We start from the raw sequence: 27,407 nt of genomic DNA, 5'->3' as shown, positions 1-27,407 counted from the left end.
CATGCATGTCAAGCATGTGAAGTATTCCTTGGTTGGGATGTATTTTCCTCTTTTTTTTTTTCTTATTCCTTATGTCTTTCTCTCTCTTTCCCCCTTCTTCCTGACGGCTCCACACTACCATCTTCCCGTCGTTACGAGCCCGCGCCAACGTGACACCATCCTTTTCATCTATCCCTATCATCAAGGCCTGTGCCTCCATGGAAAAATTGCCCAAAAAGATTTAGACCTGCTGTACTTTTGCTAATTCATTCATAAATTTTTTAATTATGTCAATTGAGTTTTAAGAATTTTCACGTTTTGTCAATTGAGTCCATCCAGTCAATTTTGGCCAAAACTAGTTGACATGAGCACCGGACGTCCTATGTGGTATGATCGACGTGAATAATTTTTCATAATATTTTATTTTTTGTATTTTGCATTTTGTATTTTTTTTCCTTTCCTTTTCTCTTCTTTTCTTTTTTTTTTTAATATATTTTTCCCTCTGCTCGCCTCAGGCGAACCGCCCTCATCAAGGGACGCTCGGGCCTGAGCTAGCGAAGGCGAGACAATTGGCTTGTTGAAGTGTCGATCTCAATTATTTAAGGAGTTAAACCGTAAACGTGACATGCAGGTTAACCTCCATAAATTCAGAGGATCTTGACTCTCCATTGATAGCGAGGTGCACACCTTCTTCTAGGAGGTAGGCCACGGAGATCGACTAGGATCCAACATTGTTCCAAACGCGACAAGCTTCTAGTGCTCAATACTTAAAAAAATGAGGTCGATTGACATGACACTCGACAGACAAGTTCCAACTCTTGTGCCAAAGTGGCATTATGAACCCTACGTGGCTTCGATGATTATGATGATGATTGAGAGACATGGGGCAAAAAACCAAAAACCTGCCAAACCCTTCTCCAAAAATAAATGACCTTAGGGTTTTGTGTCAAATATATATATATATTGCTAGTTGTGCATAAAGCCTCGCTGCCCGACCCATCCGTTATCTCCTTAACCTACTCAACCACCTGTCTTAAATAACCACCACCACCACCCACATCATCCCTCCATCTAAACCAGCTGGCTCTTGGATCGATATTTATTGTGTGTCAGGAGATCAACAGTCATGTTGCACCATCTTGGCAATCTCACAAGCACCAGAGGAGATACCCCAAACAATGTGTGTATTGCCAACCCTTCCTCCCCGAACCTTGGTCCCCATTGCGGTTTCGGTCACTTTCCACAGGGAGGTTTTTGGCCTTACCCTACCACTCAAAGTTCTGGTTTCGACCTTTATAATGAGATGTCATGAGTTAACATGGATTAGAGAGTGACGGGACAGGCTACCGAAAAAGTCATATACTTATTGAATTTGTGTCAGTTCAGTCAAATGCCTTTTAGTTGTGCGGATTTAGTCCTAAACATTTTTCATATTTTTGCAATTGAGTGTATTTAGCCAATTTTGATCGAAAATCGCTAACGTGGATGTCGGTCATCCTGCGTAGAATGGCAAGGCAAGAGCCGATGACCCTTGTTGGCACTAGACAAGGGCGTCGTGGCTCTCGCATGCTTTGGATGAGGGTCACAATGCCCTTATTGTTCACTAGGCAAGGGCTCGCGGACCCTCGTTCGATGACCTCGCTTTGGCTAATAAAGGCCTCGGTGAGGGCGGGGATGCCATCGCCGGCCAATGTGAAGGCGTGTAGCCCTTTGCCAAAATCTGGCAAGGGCCACAACACCCTCGCCATATGTGGGCTAGGTGAGCCCACATTGCTTAGATCCGTTGAGGGCGTCTCGACCCTCACCTATGGTTGACAAGGGTTTTTCGGCGACCCTTGACAGCCTCATTCTAGGAAAAAGTAAATAGAAGAAAAGAAAAAAAAAAAAAAATTTATAAACTCAAAGAATTATATACAAAAAATGTTCACGTCAATATTGGTTGTGTCATGTAGAACGACCGGCTTTCATGTTAGCAATTTTCGGTTAAAATTGATTGAATGGACTCAATTGCCAAAAAATGAATAGGTTTGGGATTGTTTGGCAAAATTGAAAAGTTTATGATCGAATTGACACAAGTGCCATAGGTTTAGAACTTTTTCGATAATGTTCCTAGAGAAGAAACTTGTGTTGTGTAAAGCCGATAATAGTAAAATGGATCCCTCAGTATATATACGTCTTGCGCATTGCCCGTTGAGGGGTATCGTGCCCGATTATACAATTTTCTTCTACTGCTTCTTCCGTAGGGGACCATCATGATAAGGTCAAGTACGCATTTTCCTTCGGCACTTTTAAGGGGATTGATTAAGCACCTTTTACGTATTATATATACCCAAGGTTGCTCATGCGCTAGTGATGCGCACGAGAAAGATCGGTAAAGAGAGAAGACAGAAAAAAGAAGATGGCGACAGCATGCCAAGAACCTCCGCCTCTCATCCAGGACCTGAAGGTCACCGTCCACGACACATCCCTGGTGTTCCCGTCCGGCCACATTCCCCGCGAGCCCTTCTTCCTGTCCAACATCGACAAGGTCCTCAACTTCGACGTCCAGACCATCCACTTCTTCCCTGCCCACCCCGAGTTCCACCCTGACAGGGTGGCCGAGGCGCTGAGGGCCGCGCTCGCCAAGATCCTGGTGCATTATGAGTTCCTGAGTGGGCGGCTCAAGCTCGATGCTGCGACCGGGCGCCTGGAGATCGATAGCAACTCAGAGGGCGTCGGGTTCACGGTGGCTTCGAGCGAGTGCTGTCTGGACGACATCGGGGACTTGGTCTTTCCGAACCCGGCCTTCGAGCGGCTGGTCACCAAGTCTCTGGACTCGCTGCCACCCGACAATCAGCCCCTGTGCATCATCCAGGTATGTCATGTGTGGGCAATTGAAGTGATAAACGGAGATAAACGTTTGCAAAACCCTAATAGTTGATTAGTGAGCTGGAAATCACACATTATCCAAAGCTAAAGAGAGAAGGAATTACCGCTAAAATGCAAAAAAACAAACATCTTCTGAAATGAAATTCTAGAGTTGGAATAGCAGTGTGTTTGTGTGGAATTAACGTTGTTACGTCAGAGAGTTTTGTGAACATGTGTGGCATAAAACCCTCCAAATCTCCATGAACAAGACACGAGTCGCTTCGCTGCTCTTCTGTGACGAAGTTCCTGATCTGGATCTGTCGCCGACAGTGATCATCGTCGGTCGCACATGGCTAGGTTAGATTTAGATTTTCCTCTGCACTGTTGCGCCCACCGCCGCCTGAGCAGTTCGTCAATAAATGCTGCACGAGCCCTTGATCTCCCTTCCATCTCTTGAGAAACTTAGGGTGCGCATGAAAACACTTCTATCTAAGAAATCAACTTCTGATCAGAAGTTGATTTCTCTACTTCTCCTCCAGATTGACTTCTGATCAGAAAAATTCGTTTAGTAACAATTGAAAATTTCTACTTTTGAAACATTATTAACAAAATTTTCGGCGGCAATGGTCAACGGCGGCGGTTGGCGGCGACAGTGGACGGCGACCGCGGCGGCCGGCCGACGGCGGTGGGTGGGCGGCGGCCGGCAATCGCAGCGGCTATGGTCGGCGGCCGGCGATCACAACAACGGTGGCCGGCGGAGGTGAGTGTGGTCCAAGAAGTGATTCTGGAGCCAAAAAGTTAAAATTTTTTATTTCTCAAAATTGGCCAAAAATCCTATCAGAAGTAAAAAATCTTACTATAAGTGAAAAATCCTACCATAAGTCAATTTTTTTACCAAACGAATTTCTACTTCGATCAAATTTTCATCAAACACATTTCTCTATCATATGGGCTCCTGGCAGAGAAATGTAATTTTTGAAGTGGTTTCATGTGAGCCCTTACCGATCGTGACAGTTTTGAATCTCTTCCACCTCCACCACGACTTTTTATCTCCGTGACGTGACCCAGTTCTTTATGATCAGTCTCGGTCATCAGAAGAAGAAGAAGAAGAAGGAACAGGTCTGTCTCGTACGCCCCGGAATCTGCGGCCGATCAGATCGGTGTCTCTGTGATTTTAATCACTGTGGGCCACGGGTTCCAAAGCTCCATTCAATGGCATTTACCTCCCTCCATAGATCACGAGGTGAACGAAAGCTGTCTCATGTTTTTCACTGAGCTCAATCTGTCCTCACTCGTCGTCTTCAGCTTATACTCGGTTAATGTACGAGGAGACATCACATGCAAGGAGTTCATCAATCGATAGACGTCCCACGATTTGTTGATAGATGTAGATTTTTGGGTTACTCTCCTTTTGATGAGAGGAGGTAGCGATCGATGTGTTTGTCTTGTTGATGACGATTTGGTTGGACAGGTGACGTCGTTCGCGTGCGGGGGTTTCGCGATGGGGACTTCGACCAACCACGCGACCTTCGACGGGCTGAGCTTCAAGATGTTCTTGCAGAACCTGGCCGCACTTGCCGCCGACAAGCCCCTGGTGGTGGATCCCTGCAACGACAGGCGGCTCCTGGCCGCCCGGTCGCCGCCGTGCGTCTCGTTCCCGCACCCGGAGCTGCTCAAGCTCGACGTTCCCAAGGGCCAGGACTCGTCGCGCCCCATCGTGTTCAATGACGCCTCCGAGGACCTCGACTTCAAGATTTTCAAGCTCTCTCCCAATGACATTGCCTGTCTCAAGGAGAGGGCCGCCAAGGACGCCAGCGGCCCGGGATCATCCTATCCCAAGGCACGTGTCACCAGCTTCAACGTCGTGACCGCCCACATATGGCGGTGCAAGGCCCTGTCTTCCTGCGCCGATATCGACGACGGCAGTAGCAAGAGCCGAGCGTCGACCCTGCTGTACGCTGTGGACATAAGGCCGAGGCTGGAGCCACCACTGCCGCGGGGCTATGCAGGGAACGCGGTGCTGACGGCGTATGCGACGGCGACGCCCGGGGAGCTGGAGGAATGGCCGCTGGGGAGGCTGGTGGAGATGGTGACGGAGGGGGCGGGGAGGATGACAGACGACTACGCGAGGTCAGCCATCGACTGGGGGGAGGTGAACGTGGGGTTCCCGCACGGGGAGGTGCTGGTGTCGTCGTGGTGGAGGCTCGGGTTCGCTGACGTGGAGTACCCGTGGGGGAGGCCGAGGTACAGCTGCCCACTGGTGTACCACCGCAAGGACATCATCTTGCTCTTTCCGGACATGATCACAGCAGCTAGCCAAAACGGCGGCGACGGCGTCAGTGTTTTGGTCGCCCTGCCCGGCCCGGAGATGGCCAAGTTCCAGTCTCTGTTCCATAAGTTATTGGCCGGAGACCATCACTGATCTTAATTTTAATTTGCCTTGTTCAAATCTCTCTCTTTATATACGTATACATATGTGCACGTCGGGTTTCATACGCACATAAATATATACAGATAGAGATGAGTATGTGTGGATTTTTATCTGTGGATGTATACATGCAAGTATTGTATATGAACGTCCAGCGCAGCAAATCATCGCATCTCTCACTCATCAATGGAGGTGAGAACTAGAAGTGTGTTGCCTTATTTGATTATATGTTCATTTGTCCCAACTCCTGGATCCCTGGGTTTTGTTTATGGTCGATCTTCATTGTCAGGTTAAACATTTGGGAAATCCCGCTTAATGTCCTGATAACTATACTTGGACGACGCGAAAGTAGATATTAGGGGTGACCGGTTCACTGGTCGACCCAGTCCCGACCAAGAATCGAAAAACGGAACAGAAGGACCATTTCTTAGTTTTTGGGACCCAGAACTGGATCGAATGGTCTTGGCATCGGACTGGATGGTCTAATAGAACCGGTGGATTCACAATAATTCTTGTTCCTTCAAACGTGTTAAACACATTAAATGCCACAACAATCAGCCTTAGACCTTTGTCAACAAAGACCCACATCATAGTCTCAAGAAGAGATACTTGAGCTTCAAATATAGGGATATCATTTCTTATGGGTAGAAGGACACCTTAAGTGTTAAAATTTGTATACGACGCTTATTTTGGTGCCAAAATTATTTGTCAGCTCACTTAAGTATCAAATCGAAGAAAAAACGATCACATAAATACCAACGATCGGACATTCCAGCCAAAAAATACACGTTGCATTTATCTTTAAAACATTTTAGTGCCACATCATTTGTAATTAAGAAATAAGCCCACGTGGACTTCACGTGGCAATTGTATTAAAAAAAAATGTCCGCGTGGCAATTTTATTTAAAAAATTCGATCTTAATCTTAAAAATAAGCTTAAAAAATTTAAAACTAGAAAAAAATAATAATAAAGGCGATGCTTGCAGCGGCCGAAGAAGGTGTCGAGGTTGAGGGTGAGCTCCTTGGACTCGCCGGCGACGATGCCGGACAGGAAAGGGAGGCCGAGGATGTTGAGGGGGAATTTGGCCCAGATCAGCCGCTTCTGGTCCTCGCGGAACTTGCAAAGAGCCTTCATATTTTTAGGGTTTTCGCAGAAGAGAAACAGGAGAAGAAGAGGAAGAAGATCAAATGGTGGCAGTTCTGCCATTGGGAATTCGGTTTCAGACTTAAAGAGGCTCGATATCAAATTCAAATCGAGAAAATATTTGAGTATTTTGGGGGTTTGAATTAGGATGAAGAAGAAGAAGAGAGATTCGTGCTGAGAAGAATCCGGCAAAATTTGAAAGTTAACTACTGGCGACTCAGCTCACACGTTAAGCTTAGGTGGGTGAGGGTCAACCATTGCCAGCGACGGTGGGGCGGCACCGGCAAGGGTTGGACAAGCCCTTGCCGAGCCCCTTCGTAGGCAATGGTGGGGCAGCGAGGCTTCGTTAGGGTTTTCGATCCTCAGTTTCTTCAGAACCAAGACGCCTTTATCTGATCTTTTAAATTCTGCAAGATTTGCATCTCTTGAGTGCTTGCCAAGGGTCGGCGACCCACTTGCAGAGCAATGTGCATTGCCCACTGGGGAAGACGAAGACAAAGATGAAGATGATGATGATGGGCCACTGTTACTTAATGGCTGCAATCCTTATATTTTGTTTTTTCTTTTTTAGTTTTCAGCTTGTTTTTCAGTTGTTTAGTATTATTATTTTTTTATTGCTAACTAAAATCCTCCGGCGAGCCAGCAAAACTCACCTGACTTGGCACTCAAATAATATATATTAAAAAAAATTGACATTTAAGAGATCCAAAAAAAATTTGGCACTAAAGTGAGTGCCGTACTCAAATTTTGACATTTTTAATATCTTTATGTCATTTTACAATGATAAAACAAGCAGTTGTTGCTAATATGACGTATTATTGACTATCTTTTCGACATGCAACAAGAGACATGAGAGAGCCAGAACATAGCACATTCCAAAATCTAACAGACCAGTTAGCAAAACCCACAATACAAGTCTTTTGATCCACAAGCAAATCTAACAACACAGCAAAACCCGCAGTAGGGGTTTTTGATCCGCAAGCACATCAGCTGACAACACCCAAAAGACATTATGTGAAACTACAAACAGGGAGCGTTCAAAACTCAATCAAGAATAAGGCAACAAACGGCTTGAGTCCTGCCCCTCCTCGGACCGGACCAAAAAACAACGGTTCTACTTTTATGGAATCAGGAACCGTCCAGAACCAGCCGATTCGGTCAGGTCCAAGCAGTTCTCAATTCGAGTGGTTAGTAGATACATCTCTCTTGCTTTGTGGTCGATCACTTTCCAAATCGGAGTTTGGATCGATTCCCCGAGATTGAGATGGGTCTGACGCGAGTTTGAGGTGCGCTAGAACAAGGGGATCGAGCCCTTTTTTAGCCGGTGGATGAAGCATCCAAGTAAGGCTCGCCAGAAGGTTGGGAGGTAGATCCTCGGCTATCTGAAGGGGCGGCTCTTGGAGTGAGCCAATGGGCTATGTGGATTCTACTCTCGCTGGAGACATAGATGAAGCAAATCGATAGGTGTACGTGTTTACGGAAAAAAGAAAACATAAAGCTTTTCTTAAGTTTTGAATTTTAGATGTGTCAATAGCTTAAAGGAAAACTTAAAACCTTCCCTTTTTTGATAGCACAAGAAAGTTTTTCTATAGTGAAGGTTGAAATTGTGAATGATGGTATCGGAAAGAGGTAATTACTCTAATTGTTCAGAAAATATCAATCTGATAATTACGTTAAAATAATTGCACGTTCAAGAATTAATTGCTATAGCCAATAGGGGTGAGCGATTTTCGGTTGGATCTGGTTCTGCTCAAGAACCGAGAACCGGACCGGTGGTCCCGGTTCCCTATTTTCGAAATCGGGGACCAGACTGATGGTCCCAAGAAGGCAAAAACCAGGAACCGGATCGGACCGCGGTTCCCAGGTGGTCCAATAGAATTGATAAATTTGCAGCATTCAAGAATTGCACTGTTTCATGCAAGGAGCATTGAAAGGCAAGACAGAAGTTCCAGTCCCAACAATACAAACAAGAAAAGATAAAATGACAGAATTAAAATCAGCCGGTTCGGTCTTGTACCCCTGGACGTAAGTTGTGCACATTTAAAATTTTTTTTAAAAAGTGCCATATTTGAAGTATTTCATTTGTAACTTTCTAATATCTGAACAAAATCGAAGCTTCGAGAGCCGCAAAAAAAAACAAAAAAATTTGCGTACAACTTAGAGGGAAGCTTGGTAAATTCTGTGTCGAAGCCCCCGACGTGTTCTTGCTGTCTCTAGTTCGATGGTTGCTACCGCCTAATGCTTTGAAAACTATTGCCATTCGTCAGCCATGCCTTTGCTCACTCTTTGATGCTTGCTATGCTCGAGCTGGCGATGCCTGCCCGGCTCACTTCATCGGTGCTTCAATCTTCAAGAGTCAGTTGTTTGGCATGTGATCGCATTTTCTTTTATTTGAAGCATTTGGTGTCGATTTTGTGGACACAAAGACATGAATAGCTCAGAGTTCTGCATCTTGTTTTTTTTTTTGGGTTCGGTGATTTTATTGTCAATATGAAGTTTTTGATTACCATGTTTTGGAATGATCAGCGATTGCTGCTTGTTTGTGGGAGTTGGAAAAAAAAAAAGTGATGATTTTCGCTTGAATTTTAGTTAAAAGCTATAAAAGAAAAAAAAAGAATTAAAAAAAATTAAAATCGAGCTATCCGATCCGGTCTTGTACCCTTAGAACCGGGAACCGGACCGCCTAGCCATCAGTTCAAATTTTAAGGGCTAGAAATCGAACTGTCACCCTTTGGAATCGAGAATCGGACCACCGGTCCGGTTGGTTGGGTTGTCCGATTTGCTCTCCCCTAATAGCCATATCATAAAATAATGTTGTAATATTGTGACTTGTAAGGTATATGTTTGTATTGATCACTAACAATAATTAATTAGATAACCAATGATATTCGTAATTTCATACGAATATAGATATAACAAAGAAGATGTGTTAATGATAATATAATTCTTATGATTGATCCGACGATACTTACATATTGATAGAACTAGAATACGTCCACAATAGAACTGATATTTTATTCCTTCATATTCCAATTTTACTTAGGGCTTGTTTGTTTTAGGGAAAATTATTTTCGGGAATTGGTTTTCCGGACTTTCACCTGTTTGGTTCGTCTAAAATGACAAGTCAACGTAATAGACTTTTCGGTCAATGAAAATTCTTATGTATAAATTCAAAATAGTGAATTCTTCGAACTGAAGAGGTGAAAACATTTCCTGAAATTCTCCTCCTAAATTTTTTAATTTTTTAATATTTTATTTTAATACTTATTTTTTTTTTGTATTTTATTTTATTTTTTTATCTTTTTCTTTTTTTCCCTAGACCGTTTGCCGACCATTAGTGCGGTCCAGCGAGGCTCGACCTCATGGGCAAGCTCGAGCCTTGCTAGGTGAAGCTTGGCCTCAAGGCCGAGCCTTGCTCACCGGATCCGGCCTCAAGGCCGAGCCTCGCTCACCTTCAACTGGCAAGCTCACTTGTAGGACAACATAAATCATTGGAATTGGATCACATAATCATTAATAGATTTAGCTATTATGCCATTATTGTTGGGTCGTCTTGAGCTTTTCTCATCCCAAAAGCAAGCTAACTCAAAAGATGAAGTTTTCCCTCAAACTTATAAATCAACTATTAGCTCCTTTCACAACCAATGTGGGACAACCCCAACAATCTCCCTCTCACATATCGAGCCATGGGTCCGAGGCAACGACAACACGTATATCTCCCGTGTGAATGTTGGGTGACCAAAGCTTTGATACCGGTATTGAGTGGTCTTAAGCCTCTCTCATCCCAAAAGCTTTCAAAAGCTAGCTCAAAAGATGAGTCTTTCCCTCACATAAACCAACTACCAGTCCATTCCACAATTGATGTAGGACAAGCCCAAAAGTTATATCATAGATTCTTTGAGAATGTGTCATAATACACTTCTAAATTAGATTACTAATAGTTATGTTAATGAGAAAGCTTTACTTTATCCTACACAACTTCAAATTAGGCTAAATATACTTTTTTTTTTAAGTTTTTACATTCTTTTTTAGATTCAATTATTTTAAATTGCATCAACATAACCAACACATTCCATTCAACTAGCTGCCGTAACGAGTTCAAGAGATGAGCTCTGCTCTCATCCAGCAAGCTCTATATGATTAGTGATCTCAAACCGTTGTTAGAATGGAGATCTAGCCATTTCTATGAAAGCTATTGGACATCAATGGTATTGGACATTTTTCTTAGTTTTTTCTTTTCGAAGTGAAGTAGAAGCAGCTAAGTTTTTTGAGGGTAGGGTAGAAAGAAAATTAGAAATAGGAAACTCTCCGCGATCGCCCTCTAAACTATCATAATAAGCGGCAGACCAGCAAGGCATAGTGGTGCCCTCGGCTAGCGCCCGACTAGTCACGTAGTGCTAGTATGTATGTATGTAGAATTATGGCACCATAGACTAGCTCATACTAGTTATGCCAGTGTTGAACTTTTGAGAAAACTTAAATTACTAAGATTTTCACCGGTTCAATTGCTCCCAAGAAGCTTCACATGCAAAAGTGGCAACCCTCCGGTAAAAGCTGTATCATTAAAAGGAAGATTACAATGGACTTGACGCCATTCCTACCTTTCTCCAGTATATCATTGACAGTCCCTCGCGAGTCCAAAACGTTCACATTGGTCCTCAAGAAGGCATCGAAATGTGCTTTACTTCTTTCCGAGTATCCCAGTGCAGCTGTTTCATTCCCAACGAGGAGTCCTCTTATGTTTTTTACGGAGAACATCTAGTCGGGTGAATCCAGTGAAGACTAGGTAGACATTACCATACCTAGAGATAGCAGCTCCTGTTTTCTAATGGATCCGCCGCCGTTAGTATAAGGGGAAAAAAAAAAGCATGAGCCTGCGCACATGCTTACTCATCACCTGGCAAACAAGAGATCATCGGAAACCGATGATGAGGATTCAAGATAAGACACAAACAATACAAGAGGTCTCCATTGATGGGACTTAGAAAGACCATCTTGAGAAAAGAGTTTTCTATTTTTCGAGAAAAGATCTCATCCTTCAATATTATGATTGGGTTGATTAGCAAGTCACACTTAATAGCTCCGCAATAGAGCTGTCGGTGCATACATGATAGAAATTTTAAGAAAAACTACATAAGTTCTTACGTGGCACAAAGTGCTCACAGTAGCCAATAGGTTAAATAAGATTGAAAGTGCTCCACTTTGAAGAAAAAGTCTGTAAAGAATGGAGGTTTGGGAGAAGAAACTCGGAAAATATTATCACTCACTTTTATATTTAGAGTGCGTTTATTTCATTGCAAACTTCATGATAAAAAAATTGTTTTTCATAAAAATTATTTTAAAGACAAAGGGTAAATTTTAATTTATTTTTTTCTTGTCAAAAGGAAAAGTTATTTTCTCTCAATATAAGTTTGTTGTTTTTAGTCCATTAAAAACGTTTTCCGAAAATCGAATAGTTTCCTTCATCTAAATATAGGAAAGTAGAAAAATGGTTTCCGGAAATAATTTAGTCGAAAAATGGTTTTCGAAAATATTTTTTATCAAATAAACAGGATTTTAATTTGTGCAGCGTTATCTTCGAATTTTGGCCCAATATGCAATATCGCCCCTAAACTTTTAATTTGTTGAATATATTCTCTAAACTACTAATAAATATTTGACGCAGCTATACGCAAATATTTAAAATATAGAGATGATATTGCCCAACGAATCAAAGTTCAAGATGCGCAAAATAAATTAAAGGTTAAAGGATGTTATCGCACATGAGATCACACTACATGAATGGTAAAATAAATTAAAGGTTAAAGGATGTTATTGCACATGAGATCACACTACATGAACCATTCGTGTCATTTTTTCTTTAATCTAATTTAATAACCTGCTAAACACTCTATATTAGTGAACGAGATTTCACTAAAATGATCGAAATGGCTACCAACGTTACTGATCGTCTTCGTGTGTTACCGTGAGGTCTCATGCCGTCTAGAGATTCACCCGAGCGAATCGAACTCGTGACGTCGCGGAACACCGGCGACAACTTATGGGGAACGGCCCGAACAGTGGGACTAGAAAATTTGGGAGGAAAGAGCAGTTCAATTGAAACTTCCGGGCACAAACGTCGGCGTATTGGCGGAATCGCCATAAGTCGGGCTTCTTCGTTTCTGCCCGAACAGAGAAGGCTTGAGCGCGACGCTTCTCGTCTCTTTTGAGACTCTCCTCCTCCGAACGTTGCCACCGCGCCTTCGCCGTCGCCACCTGCCGTTGTGCTCCGTCTCTATCCAAGCTCCGCGACAGCGCCCAAGTCCCGTCGCCGCCTTCCCCCCTTCTCCCTCTCTCTCTCTCTCTCTCTCTTGGATTTGGTGCAGCTATTACCTAAGCTTAGATGGCTTCCGAAGCTGGGTGGTACATTCTCGGCGACAATCAGCAGAACGTTGGCCCTTATGCCTCCTCCGAGTTGCTCGGTACGTTCAACTTCTTTGATTCTTAATCTCAATGGGGTCGATTTTTTCTTTCAGTTTCAAGCTCCAAGAGGAGAAATTTTAGTCCTGCGTAGCTTCCCCTTATAAGGAGTGCGATTGGATGTTTTGGGCAGAGCATTTGAAAAACGGGTATCTGTCTGAGAGTACACTCGTGTGGGCTGAAGGAAGAGCTGATTGGCAGCCTCTCTCTTCTATCCCTGAGCTGATGCTCCCCTGTTCAGATAATGGGGATGATTCCCAAAACCCCCCAGGTGTGTGCTTTTCTGGGTGAATTGGTTTCCTGTGCTTTTCATTAGGCCGTGGCTGCCGAGTACATATCATTACATTGCGATGGACTGTGCAGCCGTATTGAACAGCGAAGACGAGTTTGAGAAATGGCAAAGGGAAGTTAGAGAGTCCGAGGCGGTGGGGTCGAATAATGGATCTCTTTCCATCGGTGTTGGTGCTGGCTTTGAGGAAGAAGACCATAACCGGCCTTCGACACCACCAGAGGGTGAGGAAGAGTTTGTTGATGATGATGGAACTAGATACAAGTGGGACCGTGGTCTCCGAGCATGGGTTCCTCAGGTCTCACCTCGTCTCCATTTGTCAAAGTTTTGAGATTGTATGAGATTCTATTGGAGTACAGGACCAACGAAAAACAACTTGCGAGCTTCTCTTTCGAGAATTAGCTTATCTCTGTTAAATCTTAGCGATGATTCTGATGTTTGGGGCTCTCATGGGATGTGATGTTGCGGTGTTTTTTGACTCCATGGTTATAACACTGTCTCGTCCTCTCATTATGGCCCTGTTTGGTTCAATATTGAAAATGAACATTAGGGCTCTAAAGTCCCTTGGCCAAATGCAAATGGTGTTTGGTTATATTTTTAACTCACTTTGGGGAGATGCAATTACATCTTAAATGCTTTCTAAAATCCTTTAGCCAATAGGTACTTTGGGCTAAAGGACTTTTACGAAATGCAACTAATTTTTTTTTTTTTTTTAACTTTGTTACCTTCGCTTGCCGCCACCGGCCCGCCGGCCCCCCGTCAGCCGTCTCCCTCCTCCGCCGCCCGCCGTCGCCGCCGACCGCCGTCGCTGCCGACCACCGCTTCTTTTTTTCAAAAAGTAAAAATACTTTACAAAGTTCATTTTTTACCAAACAACATTTACGTCAAAGTTACTTTTCAAATGTGTTTTTAAAATACACATTACCAAACACTACTTGCATTTTGAAAAAGACCTTTAGCCCAAAGATATTTGTATTTTCTCAAAGTCCCTTGGCCAAATGCTGAACCAAACAAGGCCTATGTTGATTTTTTGTTGACTTAAAGCATTTGTCTGAAAATGTGGTTGAAACACAGATTTATAAAGACGTTACTCTTTGGAGCTTATGGTAGTTTTAGGTTGATGTCATTATGTTGCTGAAGTGGATTAAGAATAGGAGGAGAAGCACGACTATCATCATGGTAGAAAATCGATGGAAATCTCTCACTACTAAAGAATCTAAGGAGAGGAGGTGCTAGTCTTTTCCCAGTTTACATATTTGCGGATTGAACTTTATTTTAAGGCAGAACATGCTTTTAACTTCTGATTAGTACTTGCTGATCCCAAAAATCTGATTAGTCCTTAAGTTTGAATGTGATACATCTGTCTTTATGTATCTGTTGTAACGTTTTTATGTGTTTGGATTGGAAGTTGTTACTTCTGATCAGTTGATTGTCTCCTTGCTGACTGCTGATGTTAGCTGTTTAACGTTGAATGCCTGCTAATATGTTAGGATAACATCTCAGCGAATACGGACGGCTATGGGTTAGAAGAAATGACTTTCCTGGAAGAAGAGGAAGTCTTCCCTACTGGAAATTTGGATGAACCTACGAAGGAAGAAGTCCATGAACCGGCTGATATAGCTGCAGCAAAGACTGTCAGTGATTCGCAGGAAGCAAAATCTAATGCTAAGAGAAAACTGCCTGAGAAGGAAGCCTCCAAAAAGGTTTGCCTTGGTCGTTTTGTACTTTGTTTGTGTCCTATTTTGTACTAGCAAAATTGCATGTGTTGCATGCTAAAAAAAAGTAGAAAATAAATATTTATGGATAAAATTTTGAAGATTTTCATGTGTTTAGGATTTATTATAAGACAAGAAAGGTTTGAGTTTAAATTTTTGAAGTGTTAGATTTAAAAAGTCATTACTTTGACGACTTCTGAATTACAAACTTGTCCCTAGTTTAATGGTCTCTGGTTATGATTCATTTTAGTATTCCCAGGGTTTTCCTTGACTTTGTTGGTAAAAGTTTGAGATTGAAACTGCTTTTAGTTTGCTTTATTAAATAGAGAGATTTTCTCAATGGAGATGCTAGTTGTATTTTCTGATTTATTTTGTGTATTTTGTGATTCATGGAGATTCATATTAGTATTGCCATGTGATGTGCTACTTACATTTCGATCATATTGATCCCCTGGATGTTGTGCTGACTGTGTTCTCGCATCTTTGGGTCAGTGGGTTATAATTAAATGAGATGGAAAAGTGACAAAATGTAAACATATTGATAATGGTCGTACATGCTTACGTCTCTTGATTCTCTTACTTTCTCTGGGTTTGAGCTGAACACGAACAGACTAGAGAGGCATGCCATATTGATGAAAGGGATTGTATTTGGAACCTGCAATGGTGCTGCCTGAAATGTCTTTTATCGTATCTGAAAATTCGTGCATGAAAGTGTTAAATCATAAGAGGGACCCTTTTCCTTTTCCGGATATTGTTTTCAGGAACCAAACAAGCCACCCGATAGTTGGTTTGAATTGAAGGTTAACACGCATGTATACGTAACTGGGTTGCCTGAGGATGTCACTATGGAGGAAGTAAGTGAATGCTACTCTTTTTAGTTTTGCTTATGAGCTTTTATACAGCAACAAATTGATGTCAGCATGTATGCGCAGGTGGTGGAGGTTTTTTCCAAGTGTGGAATATTAAAGGAGGTGGTTTAGTTTTCCTACTTCTTTATTAATTTCCAGTGGTGCGGATAAATTGTCTTGTTCTTTTTTAGCTGATTTGTTTTTTAATGTTCCTTGTTAGCTGAAACTACAGCCCTCTCGACCCCACTTCGTTTCCTTTTATTTCAGATGCTTTGCAATTTTCCGTTTTGTGACTGAAGCTATTTGTGCCACTTAGGGTTATTGGATTGTGCCCTGCTTGTTTTTTATGTTATAGAGAAGAGAGGCTACATATTGATTTGTCATAATGATTTGATGTCATGCTCCCTATTTCATGAGCGCTAATACTTTCTCTTCCAGGATCCTGAAACAAAAAAGCCTCGTATTAAGATCTATGTTGACAAAGAAACTGGAAGAAAAAAGGGAGATGCCCTTGTCACTTATTTGAAGGTGATTATGCAGATATTTAATTTATGCGTGGACGTGGACCTGTGCAAATGCACATGCTTGTAATTTCTGGAAGTTGAATGTGTGGTTTCTTCATCCTGCATGGCTTCTCTATCTATTATCATTATTTTTAATGAATTGTTAAATGTCCATGTAGGAGCCCTCAGTTGCCCTAGCCATCCAAATATTGGATGGAGCACCTTTTCGCCCTGGTGGCAAGGTACCAATGTCAGTTAGCCTAGCTAAGTTTGAGCAGAAAGGTAACCATTGTATTCAGTTGATATAAGAGATATTTGTTTTCTTCTCTGAGGCTCCCCACCCCTCCCCTTCTTTCTTCCCCACTCTTCGTGACAAGATGCTGTGTTGTATATTTCATGCAGGCGATAAATTCTTTTCTAAACAAGTGGACAGCAAGAAGAAAAAGAAACTGAAGAAGGTGGAAGAGAAGATGCTTGGCTGGGGTATAGTCCTCTTCAGGGTCTATATTTGTCTTGAGTTCAGTAAAATTCTGAGCGTTTGGGTGCATGAAGTCTTTAGATGTTGCCTTGGGCCTTCAACTTATACTCTTGAGATAATTTCCTTGGGCAACTTCTTTTCTTTGGTTGTTTGCTTCTTAAGTAGCAGGGGAGTCCATAACTGGAACCCTATTAATATCATGATAGATTGAGTTATTCTCATTTCAAAGTTTCCAATGTCATGTAGTCGACATATCTTCTTTGCTGACATGCTTTGAGAAAGAATTCTGTGATAGGAATGAAGTGATTCACTATGATTGGCAACTGGAGTTGCTGTGTATCATGGAATAGATTAGCATTCCAGCTACTCTGTTTCAAAAGAGCCTTTTTTTTTTTTTTTTTTAATTTTGGTAATGCAGATTGAGTCATTTAGATTGGAAATATAGATTGTGGAAGTCATCCTTTCACTGTTACCCTATGCACATTTATCCTTTAAATATTGGTTATTAGGATGCCTTCCGTGGTGTTATTTCAAACAAGGTCCTAGTGAGTTGCTGTGCCTGTGAGTTATCAAATGACAATTACATATGTGTTTGATATTTTTCCTGGGGGTGCCCTTAATTGAGATACTTTTTGAAGGTTTTGCTGTCATATTTGATGATACTCGTGGACATTACAAGTTACATAACCTCTACAGGTGGGAGGGATGACGCAAAGGTTTTAGTTCCAGCTACTGTTGTCCTTCGATATTTGTTCACACCTGCTGAAATGAGGGTAAGTTTGCTACACTTATTTAAACATGGTTAGCTAGTATTAAGGAAATTGATGGTGGGCACACTTTCTAAAATCTGCTTGAAAGTTGGCACTAGCAAGTGTTTGCTCACTATTAGATGAGGATGTATGATTCCTTCTCTCATTTGTCTCACATATCAGAAATGATTTCTTATGTTGGGATTTTGATGGTTGTGTATTGCCACCTTTATGTGAGAAACCTTTCTTCCTGTCATTATTAGCCCATTTTCCTTTTGGGTTGGGATGGAACATTTTATTCCTCTTAGTCACTGTTTACCCTTTCAGATTTTTTTGAATTAATTCATGATAAGAGGGGAATCAAACATAGTGCAGTAAGTTAATTTGCCTCCTAGAGTTATGTTCATAACATTTACCATAGCAGAGGTTCATTCTTCTTTCTCTTATGAACTTTTAATATTTGCATCTTCAACAAGCATGTAAGAGGAAAGTTGGAACACACATTTGAGATAATATGCTAAAACATATTTTGGTTTTTTTTTTTTTTTAATAAAGTGAGAATTGCTTATTTGCATTTGCCCCAGGAGTATATATGGGAAAATTGGAACATCCACTTGAACTGATATGCCAAAACAAATTTCAAATTAATGATGTTCTCCTTTGGCGAGAATTGCTTTGTTATTGGACAGGAGATTCTGGCAGGTTTTCTAGTCTTTTACAGATTCTGATCTCCCTTTTCAATTGATTTTGACTCAATTGGCCCAAAAGTGAGAACCAGCCAAGAAAGGAAACAGCTTATTCACTTTGAACAGTTCAACATAGAATTTTGGACGACTTTTTGGATACTTATGCTATCTTTTCTCATAATTTTTGCAGGCTGATGAGAATTTGTGCCCCGAACTGGAGGAAGATGTCCGAGAGGAATGTGTGAAAGTTGGTCCCGTAGAATCTGTGAAGGTAGTTTTTGTCTTCACTGTCCATTTCATGCATTGCCATTCATCTGACCGGAGATCTTGATCTGAGAGCTCTCATTGAGGCTTTTCGATTAAAGTATTGGTTGATCCGTGGTCTAAATTTATTTATTTTTTCATCCATGGATCACTTTGGCTTACCACTTGGGGTTTTGTTAGTATAAAAATGGGTAGAAGGACACCTCAAGTGACAATTTTGTGTACAACGCTCATTTTGGTGTCAATATTTTTCATCAGCTCACTTAAGTACCAAATCAAAGAAAAAAGGATTACACTTTAGTGCCAACAACGTAAGATTTCGGCAAATAGTCCACGTGGTATTTTTTATTAATTTTTTAATATTACATGGATTTAAAAAAAAAAGTCAGTCCACGTGGCAATTTTTTAAAAAAATAAGTCCACATGGCAATTTTTTTTAGTGGATTGAATTTTTACAAATTAACCTAATTTTTTTAAAAAGTGGAATTAAATTTTAAAAATAAGCTTAAAAACTAAGAAAAAGAAAAAGAAAAAGAAAAGAAGAACTGCTTCGCACAGCGGCGAGGGCACAGGGCCGCCGTCGCCCCACCATCGCTGGCAATGGCCGGCAGCGGTCGCCAAGCCTCGGCTAGTGGCCAACGACCCTTGCCTTTGGCTGGCGAGGGCTTAACCTTGTAGATCTGGCGAGGTCGAGCCTCGCCCAACGACGGCCAGGCCTTGCCTCTATATCTGTCTGTGCTGATGATAATTGATCTGTGAGGTTGTGGAGAAGTGGGTAATAAGCAAAATCACGGATAAGGGTCACTCCCACCTATTGGTGAGCCAAGGAGGGGGCATCTAGAAGAGGCTGCGGGCATTAGCGATGGGCGAGAATGGAGATGTGGGCTTGCATGAAACGAAGAGAGGAGTGACGGGTAAGACGAGGTTAGTGAGGAGTTGTCGCCGAGAAGTGGGTCTGAAGTGAAAGCTTTGATCTTTTTGGGGATGGAACAGTGATGGAGGACATGGGGAAGCGGTGCAGGTGGACGCGGTTAGCCCAGCAGCGGCGAGGCTCAACCTCGCCAAAGCTGTGAGGTCAAGCCCTCGCTAGCTAGTGGCGGGGGTCGCCGGCCACTGGCCGGGGCTCAGCGACCCTTGCTGGCCCATCCCCACATTCGCCAACCATTGCTGGCGATGGTGGGGTAGTGGTGGCGTGGGCACAATAAGCCCTCGCCACTGCAACTTGTATTTTTATAATTAATATCTTTTACTTTTACCTCATTTCTTAGGTTTTTAGTTTCTTTTAGTTTTTTTTAACAATATGTGAAAAAAAATTTATTAATTTTTAGCTTTTTTATTGTTGACTGGGATCCTCCGGCGATTGCCACGTCATATTTCCAGCGAAGCTCATCAGAGTTGACACTCAACTAATCGTTTTTAAAAAAAAAATTGGCACTTAAGTGATCCACAATATATATATTGGTACTAAAGTGAGCGCCATACACAATATTGTCACTTATAGTGTCCTGCCTAGCAAAATGAGTTTAGAGTAATTAATGAGTATCAATTATTATTGATGTTCTCATGGTGAATTCTGATTGCTACTTGCGTTTAGTTCTGGTTTGTTGTCTCATGCTAGTAATATTGGTTATCGACCTCCTTTCCTCTTAGTATGCTGCAAGTTTGATTGATGCTCGGACATACTGGTTTTTCTCTTCACTAATGCTATATATATATATATTGGTCCAAACTAATGCTTTATATTTACTTAGCAAACTGTCTCCTTACTTTTTGATACCCCTGTCTGTCTGTCTGTCTGTCTGTCTCTCTCTCTCTCTCTCTCTGGCATACCATGCCATGAACCTTTGATGTCCAGTTCACTCTCTCTCTCTCTCTCTCTCTCTCGGGCATACCATGCCATGAACCTTTGACCTCCAGTTCAGATGAACTCATGCCTGACCACAAAGGCCACAAGGGTGGCCGCAGCAACTCCCTTACTGATTTACTTCCAGGAAGAACCTTTTCTACAAATGTCTTCCCTGTAGCTGATGTCATTTTTCTGGCAAATGTATCTTCTGAGGCTCAGAAAGTCAAGTAATGGACGATTCAGTCTTGTTGCATCTGCTCCTCTATTCATTTGATATGGTTTTCTTTTGATAATAACATCAAATCTTGCGCTTGCCTGTTTTGCTTTTCCTGCAGGTATGTGAGAATCATCCCCAGGGTGTTGTTTTGGTGAAATTTAAAGATAGGAAAGATGCTGAAAAGTGCATCGAATTGATGAATGGAAGATGGTAATTATTTGATCCCCGATATTTGGGGGCATTGACTTTAAAATTTTGCCGCTGCATGTAAAAGGCTGGTGAAGGCAATCATCTAACGTTTTTCTGATAGTGTTGTAGATGCGTCCTGTAGTTCTTGTAAAATTACATCTATGTCAAATCTGTTTTTATATTGCTGTTTGTCTTGCATTTATTAAATTGTCAAAGAAAGCTTGGTAGACTGATGTTTGAAGAAATCTGCTTGCATTTCTCCTTTTCTGTATTTTGCTAAACGATTGCCTTTCTCCTCTGATGTTGGTCTGACGTTTTCTCCATTCTGTTCACTCACTTTCGTAACCCTGATTTGTTGGTTCACGTTTTAGGTTTGGGGGTAGGCAGATACAGGCCAGCGAGGATGACGGTTCTGTCAACCATGCTGTAGTCCGGGATTTAGCTGAGGATGCAGCGAGGTTGGAGCAGTTTGGGGCTGAACTGGAAGCTGAGTGAGCTCTGTCGAATGCGCACTTCCAAATGCGCTATCGTGCACCTTCTGATGTCAGTGCCCCACCGCATGGAATCTGGAGTCGCCGGCAAGTTCTTTACTTGTACAGAAGAGAGCGTGTCTAGAGGATGCAAGGAACTGAAGTGATTTTGGGGATAAGTCTTTTTATTTCAACTATTTGAGCTGTCCTGCATTTCTGCATTCATCTGGTTCCATTCCTGATGCTCCCTTCCAAATCTGGGAGTTATGCGGATGAAAGCTGAACTAATTTTGGGTTTACTTTAGACCAAAATCTGGTGTGATAGCACTAGCTGCTTAGCCCACCGAATGTTGTTTATACTTGTTTTTCATCAATTTCATTACATATATAGTCATGAGTAAATATCACATTAATCAATTGCAGTTGCTATGGACACATTTCACTTAGTGAAGTTCAAATTCAATGATGACATTAATTGGAGTTCCGTTGATCTCATTAAAGTATATAACTCCCAAAATTCTCTCGAAAAAAGGTTGAATAACTAAACATGGGATAAATATAATACAAGCATCGTAACTTTTGTATGGTGTTCGCTTGAGGTCATAGTTTTCACATGATACTTACTTAAGTGTTAAAAGTCTTACTTAAGTGTTAAAAGTGAAAAATCGCTCACTTTTCATTGCATTTATTGATGCCCTCGATCAAACAACTTCAGCTTTTGATGGCGGTCTCAAGTTGCTCACAGCGGCAAAGGAATTGGAAGCCCGCATAAATCGAACGTGAGTGCTCCGACCGGAGAACCCAACATATTGCACGAGTCCGAGCAATCTTTGCCTTCGGATTTGAAGCCCCAACTGCAAGTTGGGGCAAAAAGAACAAATAGCCAACGACATCAATTCAAGGTTTCAATTGAAACATTTAACAGTAAATTGGGGACTAGGGTTTCAATGGAAGCTATTAGCGCCAATTCGTCAATTTGGGACAAGAACAAATAGCCAACCATGCTGTTTTTGCACTCTTTAGCTAATTGGATCTCTCGCAGCTCGATTGGTAATAAATTAATGCCACGCCGGAATTTCCGATAAAGTAAATTGCCAATGATACTCAAGTGTACAATTTTTTTTTAAAAAAAATATGAGGCTCAAGTGATTGTAAAAAAAAAGAAAAAGAAAAGTTAAGACACTCAAGTGAGTGTTGTACAAAAGTTACGACATTTATGATGGTTTGATCTCAACTAAACAATATAGCTTACTTAGAATAAACCCTTTTAAATCTACGTAGTTTTATTTCATGTTTTTCGGCATTTATGCAATTGAAAATATAGCGTATTTCACCTTACCAAAAAAAAAATTTAGACCTTACCCAAAAAAAAAATATAGCGTATTTCAATGAAATCAAACAGCCTTCAATTAGAATAAAAGGAAACCGTCAGAAGCCTACTTAATTCAAACTTAATTCAAAAATTACGAGATAATCCATAAAAAAATGAAACGTTCAGACCTTGTTCGATCACATGGAATCTTGGTCATGTTTCTTACAAAACTATGAGTTGAGAATTACATGAAGTTGATTTATTGAGGCATATTTTCAAATAATATCCTATATTATCTCTAGGAGGGTTATAAATAAAGCGAAAAATCGGCAAACAGATTAGATTAAAAAAATTATGTGACTAAACAAAATCCACAAAAAAAAAAAAAACGAAAATTTAACAACGATCGAAATAAGAGTAGTGTAAATAAAATAATAAAAAGAAAGAGGCGCAAAGAAAAAAAAAAAAAACAAAGTCGCAAGTGAAATTCTATTCTGTTCCATGCTTTATTTTTTAAGGTCAAATATTACCCACGCTAAAAGATTATAAGAAACGATTTTTCCTATTCATGTTTCTTCTTTTTACCGGACAAAACATTGTGACGCCTATTTTCAGATTACGTAAGTGTCTTAAAATCTCTCGATATTTTAAGCCTACAAAGCTATGGACATAAATAGTTCAACACGTTTCATTTTTCGCTTTATCTCATATTGCTGACATTAAATATAACTCGAAAATACTCATTCTGAGCGAGAGCAAAATAACTAGTTGAATTTTTCCTTTTTTTTTTAATAACCGAGGTGTCCGGGCCAGCTTGCGCGCACCTCAATTATTCCTCAAGTGGCCAAAAAAATCAGAAAAGGTAAGCCTTAAAAGTCATGGACGGATGACAAAAGAATCACTTTGAATCATTTGAATCTAAATCTATTTGATTCCACCAAAGAAAAAAAATTACACTGCAAAGTTGGATACACAAATTCGACCGTCCATACGCAAGACAAGTTGTGCCTTATTAGTCACCATCTTTTCATTAGTTTTCTTTCTTTTACCTACGGATTGCAATTCCATCAATCCTTTTTTTCTTTTCTAGCTATTGTTTTCATGATAGTAAACCTTTTTTTTAATCTTTCTTATTAGTTTACACAAATACTTGGGGATGAGTGCAATTGAGTCTTAAAACTTATTATGAAAGTATAATTAAATCTTAAAACTTGTTAAATTGGTGCAATCAAGTCCTTACGTTAACTTTGTCTAAAATTATCAAATAGAAAATGGTAACGTGACTTTTTTTTATTATTTTCTTTGTGTTTGTGACATCGATGCGGCTAAAACGATACCGTTTTGATGCAAATATGATTTTTAATTCAGATTTGATTTAAATTATATTAAATATAAGCAAAGTTTTTTAGAAAAAAAAAAGAAATAAAGAAGGAGAAAGATTAAAAAAAACTAAAAACTTTGCTTATATTTGATATAATTTAAGTCAAATCCGAATAAAAAATCACATTTGAAAAAAAAAAAAACGATGTTGTTCTAGCCACGTCAGCGCTACACAAGATAAACATAAATAAATAAGCCACGTCCATGATTTTTCGTGAGCCAAATTGGACGGAATCAACTACAGGACTCAATTGCATCAATACAACAAGTTTTACTATGTGATTGCATTTTTGTAAGTTTTAGGATTCAATTGCACTTTCCGACAAGTTTTAGAATTTTCATTGTATTTATCCCGAAAAATGATAAAAAAAAAAGTCATATCAATATTTTTCATTAGCCAAATTAATTAGAGTTAACGGAATGACTCGATTACATCAATATGATAAGTTCTAAGACATTATTGCACTTTTTTTAAGTTTTAAGATTCAATTGCACTTTTTTCTTGTCTCTATACTCGGGGTCATGAGTGATGTGCAAAACTTTGATTTTTTGCTTCTTTTTTACCGAAGTACCTTGTGCGAAAAGCACACGTGAGGAGCACATGTTTGTCGGCCGGCATTAATCTTCACCGGCGATGAGCTCGGGGATTCATCGAAATAAAGTTACTACGGTTGAGGGTATTTTGAAACCAAGCTCACTTTTTAGGGTCTTCGAGAAATTACCAATATTTCAGGGGGCATATCTGCAAATCTTTAGCAGGAAAAATTCAGGTTTTGATTTAGGAAAAATGGAAAAGGTAAAAAGTGAATATGATAAAATGACGAGCGGACTCAGGAAACCTTGCTGTGTCTGCTGCTATTTACTTGCTTGGAATCTTTAGGGTTTTAGAGAGAGAGAGAGAGAGAGAGAGAGAGAGAGAGAGAAATGTGGAGATCAGGGCTGAGGTTCTCTCTCCGCCGGTTGCGGCGGAGCTTGCATTCGCCCGGAATCTCTCCGGCGATTCCGTCTGAAGCCCCTGCTTCGACACCCACCCGTCTGTGCTCCCTCGTCTTCCCCAAAGCTCCGTTGAGTTGGAATACCAGATCCATCTCCCACCAGTCCCTCGATTCCGGCGGGGCGAGCGGGTTCGATGACGAGGCGCCGATTTTCGACGCGGATGCCGACGGCCCCGTGATGGGCGATTTCGCAGGTGACGGAGAAGAAGGTGTGGTCGGCGACGGAGGCGCGGAGGAGGTCGATGAGATCATCGACCCTGAGCAGTTGGAGAGCGTGTTGTCTCTCTTGCAGAGCACTGCCGACGGCTCCTTGGAGTCGACCCTCGACGGGATGCGCTTGACCCTGCATCCACGGTTTGTCATTAGGGTGCTCGAGACCCCGCTCCTCGTGGGCGACAATGTGCTTCGTTTCTTCAGATGGGCTTCTTCCAAGCATTCCGATCTCGAGGTGACCACCCCTGTACTCCAAGCTCTTGTTCGTTGCATTTGTGGTGGTGGTGAGTTTAGGAGGAGAGATGTGTATGCGTTGTGGGATTTGATCAAGGAGTTTGGGGAAAAGGGGAACGGCGTGTTGGACGTGGCTGTTCTCAATCCTTTGATAGCTTCGCTTTCGAGGTTGGGTAAAGGGAAGGCTGCGCTCGAGGTGCTCGACAGGTTTGATGAATTTGGATGTGTTCCTGACGACATGTCTTATTATTTTGCTATAGAAGCGCTTTATAGGCGCTCGATGTATGACCTCGCTTCGTCTGTGTGCGAGAGGATGCTTAATGCAGGATGCCTGCCCGATGGCCATAAAGTTGGGAAAATCATATCTTGGCTTTGCAAGGGGAAGAAAGCCAAATCTGCCTACTCAGTTTATTCAGCCGCAAAGGACAGCAACTCCCCCCCTCAATCCTCTATAAACTTTTTGATTGCCTCGTTGTGTCGAGAGGATCAGACAGTGAAATTAGCTTGGGAGTTGCTGGGTCACCTCAAAGGGGAGGCACGGAAATATGCTATTAAGCCATTTTCTGCTGTTGTTTGCGGTCTTTGCAGGAGTCGAGATCTTAATGGGGCACACGAATTACTCAATAAGATGATTGCGGAAGGACCAGCTCCAGGAAATGCAGTTTTTAACTATGTGATCAATGGTTGTTCAAAGGCCAAGGAGATGGGATTAGCTAGGGAGTTGGTGAAATTGATGGAAGCTCGGGGATTGAAACCGGATGTGTATACTTATACTGTCATCATTAGTGGTTACGCAAACAGTGGTGAGATGGATCAGGCCAAGGAAGTCCTATTAGAGGCCAAAAGGAAGCACTCTAAGCTGACACCAGTGACTTACCATACGCTTATCCGTGGCTATTGCAAACTTGAAGAATTCGATAAGGCCTTGGAGTTACTTAGTGAGATGAAGGATTGTGGAGTGCAGCCTAATGCTGATGAGTACGAAAAACTAATTCAGTCGCTTTGCTTGAAGGCCTTGGATTGGGAGAAGGCAGAGAAATTGTTGGAAGAAATGAAAGAGAGAGGATTATATCTTAATGGAATCACGCGGGGGCTCATAAAAGCTACCAAAGAATTGGAAAGTGAAGCGGCAGACAATAGAGAACTAAGAGCTGTAGCTTAAACTACTGGTACTAGCTGGCTGGTCAAGCCCGGCATACCTTGGACATCCTTCCCAGTTTATCGACAACAAACAGGATGTTTTTGCCTAATCCTTTTTCAACTAGTCTGTTTTTCTGAGTACATCAACAATCGCTGGGACTTTTGGCTGAGACCATCATCCAAGATTGTACCGGCAGTTTTCTTTCTGTGGCTTAGAGACATGATGTTACAGGCCAGGAGATGGTAACAAGTTTAACTCAGATCAATTCTACTTAAGAGAGACATATAACGTGCTTTTGTTGTCTCCGATTAGCCCAGGAAAAATAAGAAGATTTGAGAGAGCATCGTGTATTGCATCTGGTTTTAGTCACAATGCTTCCTTTCCACACCTTGGTCCAGCAAAACAACTAATAGCAATTCAGAGGACAATTTGGGGCGTAGTGATTTGTACAAGTTACTCTCTGTTTACTTAAAAGTATAACGAGTTTTACTGAAGTTGTATCAGTTGCTAAATGAAACACGTTGGATTTTACCGCAGCATCAAGTTTTGCTCGTAATTTAGTGATGAGGAGCTGGATTATAATTGATGACTCCTAGCATAGATACTGTGAAAATGTAGGTTTATACATATAATGGTGAACTCTTTGTATTGATGCTGCATGTATTTGATCGTTTGGAGATGAGGGAAGGTAACTTCTCTTCCATAACCATACCCATCTGTGCTCAAAGGAAAACACTGGCGCCACCATTTGAAGCTTTTCAGTTTGTTCATTTGTGTTTGCTACATGTATGTCCATCTCCTTTGTTGTGTTGCTGGTGACTCAGGTACGTCTATTAGGTTATTTTGAAAGGCCTATCTCTATAAGCTGTGATCAATACACGACCATACACAACACAAGGACATTCCAACAGTGATTAAATTTTATCCTTCTGAAAAAACTGCAACTGCTTCAGGTTATTCACGGTGGGATTGGAATAGAGCGAGAGGCATTCCGGCTCCTCGTGGTGACACAACCGTTGGG

General features: G+C 41.4%; 3 protein-coding genes across 4 annotated transcripts; all 3 read left to right on the top strand.

Moving 5' to 3' along the window:
* Window positions 1-2,321: 2,321 nt before the first annotated feature.
* LOC115748375 (fatty alcohol:caffeoyl-CoA acyltransferase) lies at window positions 2,322-5,523 on the top strand. The gene is made up of 2 exons (XM_030684845.2): window positions 2,322-2,833; window positions 4,298-5,523. Exons 1-2 carry the CDS (start codon window positions 2,378-2,380, stop codon window positions 5,246-5,248), a joined length of 1,407 nt encoding a protein of 468 aa, XP_030540705.1. The 5' UTR covers window positions 2,322-2,377; the 3' UTR covers window positions 5,249-5,523.
* A 6,957-nt stretch (window positions 5,524-12,480) lies between these two features.
* On the top strand, window positions 12,481-21,557 carry LOC115748374 (HIV Tat-specific factor 1 homolog). 2 transcript variants are annotated; one of them, XM_048281214.1, is made up of 13 exons: window positions 12,481-12,859; window positions 12,952-13,128; window positions 13,221-13,444; window positions 14,637-14,849; window positions 15,623-15,715; window positions 15,794-15,832; window positions 16,148-16,237; window positions 16,392-16,494; window positions 16,615-16,695; window positions 17,387-17,463; window positions 18,316-18,396; window positions 20,571-20,662; window positions 21,013-21,557. In XM_048281214.1, the coding sequence occupies exons 1-13, from the start codon at window positions 12,781-12,783 to the stop codon at window positions 21,134-21,136; spliced, it is 1,473 nt and encodes a 490-aa protein (XP_048137171.1). In that variant the 5' UTR covers window positions 12,481-12,780; the 3' UTR covers window positions 21,137-21,557. The 2 variants fall into 2 exon arrangements, with proteins under 2 accessions (XP_048137171.1, XP_030540702.1); XM_030684842.2 differs by having other exon boundaries at window positions 12,484-12,859; window positions 12,991-13,128.
* Window positions 21,558-24,651: 3,094 nt separating this feature from the next.
* LOC115748373 (pentatricopeptide repeat-containing protein At3g02650, mitochondrial) lies at window positions 24,652-26,972 on the top strand. Its single transcript, XM_030684841.2, has one exon. The coding sequence runs from the start codon at window positions 24,728-24,730 to the stop codon at window positions 26,405-26,407; it is 1,680 nt and encodes a 559-aa protein (XP_030540701.1). The 5' UTR covers window positions 24,652-24,727; the 3' UTR covers window positions 26,408-26,972.
* Window positions 26,973-27,407: the final 435 nt, after the last annotated feature.

Source organism: Rhodamnia argentea, chromosome 6, assembly GCF_020921035.1.
Source record: "Rhodamnia argentea isolate NSW1041297 chromosome 6, ASM2092103v1, whole genome shotgun sequence".
In the NCBI taxonomy this organism is placed as follows: Eukaryota; Viridiplantae; Streptophyta; class Magnoliopsida; order Myrtales; family Myrtaceae; genus Rhodamnia; species Rhodamnia argentea.
The sequence above is the reverse complement of the archived record's forward strand: the minus strand, read 5'-3'. Positions and strand labels throughout refer to the sequence as shown.

Coding starts and splice junctions, on each gene's coding strand:
- LOC115748374 (XM_048281214.1), top strand. CDS start 12,781: ATGGCTTCCGAAGCTGGGTGGTACATTCTCGGCGACAATCAGCAGAAC. Junction 17,464..18,315: donor TCACACCTGCTGAAATGAGG/GTAAGTTTGCTA, acceptor TAATTTTTGCAG/GCTGATGAGAATTTGTGCCC. Junction 18,397..20,570: donor GTCCCGTAGAATCTGTGAAG/GTAGTTTTTGTC, acceptor CTTTTCCTGCAG/GTATGTGAGAATCATCCCCA.
- LOC115748373 (XM_030684841.2), top strand. CDS start 24,728: ATGTGGAGATCAGGGCTGAGGTTCTCTCTCCGCCGGTTGCGGCGGAGC.
- LOC115748375 (XM_030684845.2), top strand. CDS start 2,378: ATGGCGACAGCATGCCAAGAACCTCCGCCTCTCATCCAGGACCTGAAG. Junction 2,834..4,297: donor AGCCCCTGTGCATCATCCAG/GTATGTCATGTG, acceptor TTGGTTGGACAG/GTGACGTCGTTCGCGTGCGG.